This window comes from Rhamphochromis sp. 'chilingali' (assembly GCF_963969265.1).
Source record: "Rhamphochromis sp. 'chilingali' genome assembly, chromosome: 17".
Lineage (NCBI taxonomy): Eukaryota > Metazoa > Chordata > Actinopteri > Cichliformes > Cichlidae > Rhamphochromis > Rhamphochromis sp. 'chilingali'.
The window spans coordinates 23,116,896-23,126,510 of record NC_137944.1 but is presented as its reverse complement, the minus strand read 5'-3'; the positions used below and the strand labels follow the sequence as shown (position 1 = coordinate 23,126,510).

Here is a 9,615-nt window from a genome sequence, read left to right as displayed (position 1 = left end):
CAGATTGCGTCATGATAAATCGTCTAGAACGCTTTACGACACTGTTGACAGCTGTAGTACTTCTTGGCGAGTTTCTCTAGTTGGTGTCCGTTGCTTGCACATTTCAAGTTATGGTTTAAGTGTCCACCAAAGCTGCAGTTAAATGAGTGTTTTTGATTTATTTCGCGGGTTCTTCGGGGTACCCGGAGGCCATTATCGTGGCCGGCGGTGAGTTTATGGCGTCGGAGTATGTAGCTGTACACTCGGCTACGCTAGCTGAACTTAGCTGCACGCAGAGAAAGTGTACTATGTCAGGGACAAGATTAGTGTTTTCTGCCAGGAAAACCACAGGGGTCCTTCAGCTAGATTTTGGTGCTATTTATGCTCACGGAGTTAATACGATTGAGTACTTTGAGGTCTGTTTGCTGGTGGCATGTTGTAACGCAGTTTCTAAACCAAAGGGAGATTTCAAAGTTTGTACATTTGTGTTACTTCGTCTATCAGGGACCCTTTCTTCGATGCCATGACTCATGACGACGATGAAGATGAAGATGATGGAGATGGATTCCACTATGATGGGTTCAGTGGGGAGCAGCAGGACCCATTTGACAGCGCCTGGAGGTTTGGCTTCAGTTTTGGCCCGGACGGGATGCGGATTCAGGACCCCCCGATGTTTGGCCACGTCCTCAGGGAGATGGAGGAGATATTCTCCCAGCTGGGTCGTTGGGAGGGACATCCAGAGTCTGGACGCTTTGGTATGAAAACAGACCCACGAGCCCCGTTTTCATGTTGCTTGTTTTTAACGAAATGTAACAAAACAAACAAACAAGTATAAAAAGTGTCAGTAAAGATGTACGGTGTACAATTCTTTCACCCTGGAAAAAGAAATAATTAAAATTGCAAAGTTAACCATAACATCCATGCCCATGAAGACTCAAATTCTTACCACAACTCGACATGTTCCTCTCCTCTGTGTTGAACCTTTTTGCTCTTTTGCCCTCTTTGTGTTTTAGATGTTCCCCACATCATGCCACCACCACCGTCTCAGGACAGAGCAGAGAGAGGACGAGGAAGCTCCAGTGGAAACCCTCTGAGAGACTTTATGCTCAAATATCCTGACAGCGACACACAACAACGATCCAGAGAGCCCCGAGGTGATCACAGACCTTCTTATGAGTCACCTGAATTTCATGGCCGGACCCCTTTTTCCAGGGTAAAGGAGATATTCACTCCTCCTTCTTTGTTTCTGTTGCGACACAAGCGGTTGTATATTAACTGAGATTTTTGTATTGTGTGTTTAAAAGTTTAATGATATTTGGAGACACAAAACTCCACAGGAGGAGCACAAAGGTGACAGAGGTGGGTGCTGATATTTACATTTTATTTGATAATTTAGTGGAAGCTCTTTTAGATTGTGTCAAATTTATTTTCTATTCCCATCCTGATCCTCCCAAGATCTGGACTCGGCTGTGTCCTCTGATGGCTTGGATCAGCTTCTGACGCCACCTGCTGGTCAGGCACCCAACCAGCCCAGAACTCGGTCTTTCTTTCAGTCTGTCACTGTCACTAAGGTGGTGAAGCCTGATGGGGTGAGTGTTTCTTGATTCTGTAATAATACGTTCATAGTGATTCTTTTAATAGTTTTGTCTCCGTTTTGATGAGCATTTCGTTTGCGTGTGTCAGAGTGTAGAGGAGAGGCGTACGGTAAGAGACGGCCAAGGCAACGAGGAGACCACGGTGACTCGCTCGGGAGGTTCTGGGATTTCTGGGGGACCAGATCATTCGAATGGACCCGTGCTGCAAGGTCAGCCTGTCTCCGGTGTGTTCTTTGAATTGTTTATCTGACACACACACACAAAAATCCTGTATTTATTTTTGCTTTTCTTCCAGGTGATCCCCACCGCTTCTCAGACTTGCGGGATGATGGCTCATTATTCTCCAGGTTCTTTGGAGGCTTTAAATAAAATGTGAAGGAGTTATTAGAGATGTGAGCTGGCATATTTATATTACGTACCAATGTATGGACAAATAGTTTCACGGTCTTTCTTTGCCAAAACGAATATGTTGGATAAATTCTCGCTGGCTCATTTAAGATGAAACTGGAAGTCCAAATTGATCATGCAGGATCGAAGCTGCAGATCCTGAAAGCTATTGATGGTGACACACTGAGACACATGAGACGCTGAACAATTCACGTTTCCATATTTTATTTTTGTATTGTCCTGTAGACAAGCCTGTGTGGATGTGAGTGAGTGAAGAATTAAATAAAGACTCTTAATATATGTACAAAGTTGTTTGGCTCATATTTTTGTTAGTAACAGTCTTCAGATTTTACATGATCAAAAAACAAAACTGCACAATATACTTTTAAGCAGAACTTAAAAAAATGCTGGATGTATCAAATATGATACAATTTAAAATTCATATAATTTTTAAAAATTTGACACTAAGTTCCATAAATGCTTCATTTTCTGGCAAATATTTCGTGGTTCAGGCTCTACAGGGTCACAATTTCTATCACGCGTCATGTACAGCTCATTTAAACCTCGAGTGAGACGGACCAGTGGCGTTGCCCTTTCTCTTAATTTAAAGGAGCTTACACATTTAACCGTTTGTGTCAGTTTGTCAACACGATAAAGAAATGCTGTTGTTTTAAATGAAGGAAATCTGTCAGTCCAACTGTTTGTGCTTAAATTATCAGAAGTAAACTTGTAAAATTACAGAGTCAGATCTGGTAGCTCAGCGCCCGGACTGTGCTGTAATTATAAAACATGTTTTTATTAATTCAAAGAAAAAGTTGAATGTCTTTTTTTTTTTTTTTTACCGCGTTACAAAATGAGATATTTCTGTAGCAGACGGTGCTAAATTTAAACTTTTTTTGACATTTCAATGTTTGTCGGTTACTTTGTTGTAGTGAAACATTTTTTACATCTATGCCCTCCACATTTTTCTAAGCCGTCCAGGCCTTCTGTTTGACACTCCTGCTTTAAATGGTTCCTATTATAATAATCTCTGGCTCCATATGTCTAATCTTGACTGTAGCAGAGTAGCATTTTTTTTTTTTTTTTCTTATACTGTACCTCAGTGCAGCCAGTGGAAAAAGTCATTTTTGGTTTACAATGTTTTTTTACATTGTAAAATTTTAATCAAGAGGAAAAATGGACAGGCAAAACAAATAACAATAGTTTGTCTTTTTTCTAATCACACAGAATAAAACAACACATAAAGCAACTAACTTTATATTGAAAATTGATGCATATGTAAACAAATGAAATAAATGATTTTCTTTTAAACACACATTGTATACGAGGGTTAAATCACAGTGACAGTGGGCAAAGAATTAAGAAAATCAGTGAAAGAATAGAAGTTGAAAAACTGATAAGCTGGGGTTTTTTTCTACTTTAAGAAATAATTTGGGGATTGGTTGCGACATTTTGTGAAGAGCGGTGTAAAAGTCAGTATTTTGTGCTGCATAGAAAATACCTCGAGCGGAATGATGGGAAACCAAACATTTAGTTAGTTTTTAGCTCTGCATAGTTCTAGTTACAATAACCTTGGAAGAGACACATGAACAAACAAATGTTCATTTTTGAGTCTAAAGGGGTTTTGACATGAATTCAAATTCTTCCAAGTCGATCTAGTCGTCCTCTGTTTAACTGTGTTTACGAGGGTTTATAAAACCTTTTCTCATTGGTCCATCCTAATCAGCTGATTCCACATAAACCTTTTCCTTCTGCTCTGCAAATGAATGTGTCAGGTTTTCAGTTTCTATGTTTACAGGATATTAATTTACGTTTAATCAACATTAAAAGGTGCTGGATACTCTTTGATGTGCGAGGTCTTGCTGCTGTGCTCAGTTATTAAGAGGAGCGAGGATAACGGGATCTTTCCTGTGGAAGCTGGCTTCATATATATCATAATCAAACTATTGTGATGCCGATACAGAATTTATGTGATCTGATACTGCATGGATGTTTGCATTCACTTAAATATCAGTTGTACTCTTTTTATTTTATGTGTTATATTTGTTAGAAAAAGAGATTTTAACCTCAATGAGTCTTTTTTCCTGGATAAATAGAGGATATATATTGCGTGACAACAACTTTTATGAGGTAGTCATTTTTAATGGGTTAAAATGAAGTTTAAATGTTGGCTTAACCAAGCAGAGCTTCATCTTGTATCATGTTATCAATGATGTGAGGTCCTTTTGCTGCCCTTTGTCCACAGATCCCCTGTGATCTGTGAACCGTATCTGGAAACCACTACAAAAACCAGAGCCCCTCTCACAAATGTCCTTTTGCTGGGTGGGGTGAGAACACAATCCAGTCTGTTTATATAGAAGTGCATTTCAATCTGATCATCTTTTGACATGTTTAATTGTTTTTATGTTTTGTAATGGTTTTCATCCTGTGGGAATACTAATGATCCATGTTGAGAAATATAGCAGTGGACGTAACATAACAGAGTTAAGATCTTAAATTTCTTTTCCGATCAAACGGGAACAATCAGATCCAGTGCCAATCAAATGAGGAAACCCTCCACTGAGCCACTATCGAGCTTTTGGTGCACGGACTGTTTTTCATCGCGCATGCTGTGATTAAGATGTCCTGAGTCCACACACACTCATAATCACGTCAGCAATTCCATAAAGTGTGTGACGTAGCCTCCACCTCCAGCATGAAAGAGCAAACTCTGCTCAGCCAGGCAGACGGTGCAGTTCTGCGGGTCAGATCCACCCGATGACACCTGCCCGGCTCTGAAAACACACCTGCTCCCAGAGTGTGTAGAGGAAAGCTCAGGGATGGAGAGGCTGCTGAAGAAATGTCAGATCAGAAACCAGCTGATCAGGGAGTGCATGGCCGAATGTCTCGGCGTCTACGTCCTGATTGTAAGTGTCCTTTTCTTCTTCTTCTTTCAAACATTTAAGATATAGTTAGCTGTGTAGGAACTTAGTAGAACTAAAAAAAACAAATAAAGTTCCCTCAGTTCAGCCAGTAAACTCAACATGAAGTGTGTCAGTCAGTGAGTTTCTTGTAAAATGCCCTGCTGGTTTGTTTAGAGCACCTCATAAATCTGCACGGTGTATAACTAAGGACTTTGGCCTGAATGAAACGGACAGAGGGTGACAGGGACTGCAGGGGAAGGGGGGGTAAAATTGGACTCTCTTGTTAGTGATTTCCAAAGGTGATATTCTTTTGACTGCAGTGCTGTTGTTTTATCTCTAATGACTATCTGGGGCAATGAACATTTACAGCACAAATCATAAAGCAGCTCTTTAGTTAAATAATAAAAAAGGATATTGCACCAAGTGTGTCAGAACATGACGTCTCTACTGTACTGCATGGTGAAAACATTCAAACTGGACGTATGTTGAATGAATCTAAGCAAGATAAAATGCTGCTATTGTGGATTAATCAGAAAATGAATTTGGGGAGGTTCTGAAGATTTTGAGAGTTTGGATCATTATCCACTGTTTTGATTGGGTACACTCGTGTATATATTCGACTGCTAATACTTCTCTTCATTTCATGTAATTGCAGCTGTTTGGATGTGGCTCTGTTGCCCAAGTGGTCACAACTGAAGACAAAAAGGGCCAGTACCTCTCAATTAATCTGGGTTTTGCTCTGGGAGTAACATTTGGGGTCTTCGTGTCTCGTGGAGTATCGGGTAAGGGACTGAACGAAGTTACTGGGTATGCAGAACTGTGATTAGAAGTTTACATACACTAATCTTTGCCATTAATGTCATGGTAATTTGGGGAATTATTTCTTTGCACTGTTCTTTTTCCAGGGTGGAATGATTGTACAGCATACATCTTTACTGGTTTCCTTTAATCCACACAGGTTCAAATATATACACACACTGACTTAAATCTTTTAATAAGCAGTGCTGAGGGGTTTTTAACTTGACAAGGCCAGAGCCTTTTAACTTCTTGCTAGTGATCATGAATGACTACAGTTTGATAGTTTTTCATTACCAGCATGAAGGAGCATGACTGACTCCACACCTGGTGACAAGTCTTACCCTGATCAACAGTTTTGTCTGAATCCCAGTTTAGATCATAATACCTGGAAATGAACTCTTTGATGTGTTGTTTGGAACTGCCATTAATATTATACTAACCAAAAATGCAGAAAAAAACACCTTACATAATAGTTATAAACCGATTTGCATGTCATAACTGTGATTTCTTTTTAAGGTGCTCATTTAAACCCCGCTGTGTCTCTGAGCTTGTGTGTTCTGGGCCGCCACTCATGGGTGAAACTGCCTTTCTACATCTTCTTCCAAGTGTTGGGAGCCTTTCTGGCTGCGGCTACAGTTGCTCTGCAGTACTACGGTGAGTGTTTAACAGTGAGCCCAGGTACAGCAAGGGAGTTGATAATCATCAATTGAGGCTTTTCAAATCAAATAAATCATGTCGTTTGATAAGCTCTCGCTCTCATGTCATCTCATGTTGTAACATCATTTGTGTTCTGGAAACGTCGCGGCTCTGAACAATAAACTGTGTTTTGTGTCTGTTTGATGATGCGTGCGCGATGAGATGTTTGCAGACGCCATCCAGGCGTACAGCGGAGGCGATCTGACGGTGACGGGTCCCACAGCCACAGCAGGCATATTCTCCACTTACCCCGCTGACTACCTGAGTGTGTGGGGAGGTATCGTGGACCAGGTCAGCCCTTGTTGTTCTTATTAGTTAAGGATCATTCATCGTTATCAGGCTGACAGATAAAGATGGTATAACTGCTCAATAGTCGTGTGAACCTGTATCCGGTTGTTCAGTCTGACGTCACTAGCCGTGTCTGGGCCTAAACTCCGCTGCAGGTCCATATATCAAACGATCACTATGGCATTACTGAGAGTTGAAAAACTGTCTAAAGTCTTTCATCTTTAATAAAATGATCAGCGTTCTGCTCTACCAGGTGTAACAATTGAGTTTAACATCCAGGCATCCATGAAAACGGAATTTATGACATTTAACGGAGTTAGAAGTTAGCAGGGAGTTAGCTCGCTAGCTTCTATCTAAATACAATATAGCATGTCCTGACTGCGGGGTTTTGGAAACAAATTAAAACGTACAGCTCTGTTATCACTTCCAGCATAAATGAAGACAGAAAACTAAACAGCAGTGACGTTTGTAGGGTTACTGAAGTTGGGCTAGCTGGTATATAATGATGTGCTACGTGACCGCTAGCGACACAGCTATGTTAGCATAATATAAACAAGCTAACTTTTTTTCCACTCGATAAAAGTTACCGTGAGTGTTCTCGGTGGTCAGGAACAAATGTAATCGCATGGCAGGATGCTGTAAAAGGACCAAACTTCAGCCAGGAGAACAACTGAGATAATCCATCCACAATACGAGGTTAGTCGTTCATATACTGCTGCATGGGCTGGGCTGTAGTTACATCCTAAGGTTTTAAAAACTGAGCTTAAATAAATGGTTAGCGATAATAAAAGCCGAGGGAGGTCAACAGTGATCACTGACTGTTTTAGGAGCTTTTTGAGATCAAATAGAAGAAAATACATAACATTAAACATGTTAACAACACAAAAGCCATATTAAACGCAGACTACTTTAGACCCGGAAGTAGGATTCGTCGCGTCATCACTGAACAACCGGATAGTTATATCGCCAAAATATACCAGGCTATTTCCTGAAACTTGGCTCCACATTGATAAATGGAGTAACTTGCCTTGACCCAGCCAGGAAACGCTGTTTTTCCATCAGATAAAATCATACTGTTCCTTCCTGCATATCTCTAACTACTTCCATGGCATCCAGGTGATCGGCACGGCCGCTCTGCTGCTGTGCGTCCTGGCTCTCGGGGACCACAGGAACAGCTCCATCCCTCATTATCTTCAGCCTGTCTTAGTGGGAGCAGCAGTGCTGGTCATTGGCATCTCAATGGGCTCAAACAGCGGATATGCACTCAACCCGGCAAGAGATTTTGGACCTCGGTTGTTCACCTACATTGCCGGTTGGGGGGCGGATGTTTTCAAGTTAGTGGTTTCACTCCGGATGCTCTGCTAATTCCCATCTTATTTCCTCACATTGTTGACTGTCTTAAAGCAAACATGCTGTCTATTTTTGCAGGGCCGGAAGTAGCTGGTGGTGGGTGCCCATAGTGGCTCCTTGTGTTGGAGCGCTTCTGGGAACACTGATCTACGAGCTGATGGTTGAAGTCCACCATCCTTCAGAGCAGTCCCAATCCCAGGCCTCGTGTCCGGAGGATAGAAGTGACAAGGTGGGGGTTGAGCTGGAGGGGGTGGAAGCGGACCGTGAAAAGCCAACTTAATGATTAAATCGTGTAAAAGAGAAACAACAGTCTGTGTGTGGTAAATGCTTTTTAAGCTGTGATAGTAACTGAAATTATCTATGTAGAGATAAATGATTGATCCAAACAGGCAGCTTCGGATTGCCTCCAACTTATTTTGAGGCATAATTGCACCAACACCTACAAGTAAACTTTAGTTTCCTGGTTATAGTTTCTTCCACAAATAAGACGGACTGCCATAAGACAGTTGCTTTAGTTCAAACGGCCTTTGAGTTATTCAGAAAATATCTTAATATCTATTGTTACAGATGTTTTTACAAACATTGACATTTTGCCAGATACTCAGGTTATTGGTTCACTTTTCATTTAGCGTTACTGTCAAGTCAAATGAGTGAAAGCCAACCTCCTGCAAAAAAAAAATGATATCCCCATTAGCCTCATGTTTGCCTTTGTATTTAGTGCCAACTGGCAAATGTTTGCATAATACTGAGTAAACATCACAAAATGAGCATGATGTCCAGTCACTTAGTGCCTTAATGATTTGCTAATATTGACCAATGGAATATACGAGTCTATCTATATGTAGTCCTATATGCAACCTTTTTAATAGAACATGTGTAGCAAATCTATGCTGGACAAACTCTCCAGTGTTTCCAGTATTCTGAGCGCTCCCTGCAGCACATGAACAGACGCACGAAAAAGCTCCAAAGCTCTCACCACAGTATTTCATTCACGCTGAGCTCTGGAGTTTTGGGCATGGCAAAGCTTTAGCTGTTGGACTCACACATGACTGTACTTTGGTATCAGGAGTTCATGGTCAGCTCAATGACCGCAATATGACCAAATCGTCACCCCTCCACCACCGTGCTTCATAGTTGACAAAGTGTTTTTGTCCAAAGGAACAAGTCCTGTGGTTTGTTCAGATGCAGCTTCAGTCTTTTTCTAATTTTGCCATCTTGAACCTTAATATGCTAACTGAGGCCTTTACAGTCTGAGATGTAGCTTACAGGGTTTTTTGCAGCTTCTGTGAGCATTGCACAGTCTGACCTTAGTGTGAATTTCCCGAGACATTCCCTCCTGGGAAGAAATCAGCATTGTGTTTATAGAGGTGCTCGCACTTCCACACCAATTCCTATGGAAGTAGTAAAGGTGGACCCAGGTTTGCAGTCTTGTGAAAACTTGCTTTTTTATGTAGCTGCAAGGGATACGATTAATTATTATATAACATTTGGCTGATTGTTTCTCGTGAAAATTACCTGGTATGCTTCTAAACTACATAATCAGTCACCAAATCTTTCCAAATGTCAGCTCATCTGACCAGCTGAACACTAAGATTTTCTTTTCTCAGGGAATTTTTAGA

General features: G+C 41.1%; 2 protein-coding genes across 3 annotated transcripts; both read left to right on the top strand.

Annotated features, from left to right (window-relative positions):
- The first annotated feature begins 29 nt into the window (after window positions 1-29).
- On the top strand, window positions 30-2,269 carry hax1 (HCLS1 associated protein X-1). 2 transcript variants are annotated; one of them, XM_080863518.1, is made up of 7 exons: window positions 30-207; window positions 484-734; window positions 993-1,192; window positions 1,284-1,338; window positions 1,435-1,568; window positions 1,663-1,783; window positions 1,870-2,269. In XM_080863518.1, exons 1-7 carry the CDS (start codon window positions 143-145, stop codon window positions 1,941-1,943), a joined length of 900 nt encoding a protein of 299 aa, XP_080719644.1. In that variant the 5' UTR covers window positions 30-142; the 3' UTR covers window positions 1,944-2,269. The 2 variants fall into 2 exon arrangements, with proteins under 2 accessions (XP_080719644.1, XP_080719645.1); XM_080863519.1 differs by lacking the exon at window positions 30-207 and adding an exon at window positions 214-395.
- A 2,496-nt stretch (window positions 2,270-4,765) lies between these two features.
- Window positions 4,766-9,592, top strand: aqp10b (aquaporin 10b). Its single transcript, XM_080864104.1, has 6 exons — window positions 4,766-4,867; window positions 5,520-5,646; window positions 6,179-6,316; window positions 6,531-6,649; window positions 7,763-7,980; window positions 8,075-9,592. Exons 1-6 carry the CDS (start codon window positions 4,781-4,783, stop codon window positions 8,274-8,276), a joined length of 891 nt encoding a protein of 296 aa, XP_080720230.1. The 5' UTR covers window positions 4,766-4,780; the 3' UTR covers window positions 8,277-9,592.
- The last annotated feature ends 23 nt before the right edge of the window (window positions 9,593-9,615 follow it).

Bases quoted from the DNA above. Each gene is read 5' to 3' on its own strand.
- hax1 (XM_080863518.1), top strand. From the start codon at position 143: ATGAGTGTTTTTGATTTATTTCGCGGGTTCTTCGGGGTACCCGGAGGC. The intron at 735-992 runs GTATGAAAACAG...TTTGTGTTTTAG, and splicing joins TCCAGAGTCTGGACGCTTTG to ATGTTCCCCACATCATGCCA. The intron at 1,784-1,869 runs GTCAGCCTGTCT...CTTTTCTTCCAG, and splicing joins GAATGGACCCGTGCTGCAAG to GTGATCCCCACCGCTTCTCA.
- aqp10b (XM_080864104.1), top strand. From the start codon at position 4,781: ATGGAGAGGCTGCTGAAGAAATGTCAGATCAGAAACCAGCTGATCAGG. The intron at 4,868-5,519 runs GTAAGTGTCCTT...ATGTAATTGCAG, and splicing joins TCGGCGTCTACGTCCTGATT to CTGTTTGGATGTGGCTCTGT. The intron at 6,650-7,762 runs GTCAGCCCTTGT...CATGGCATCCAG, and splicing joins GGGGAGGTATCGTGGACCAG to GTGATCGGCACGGCCGCTCT.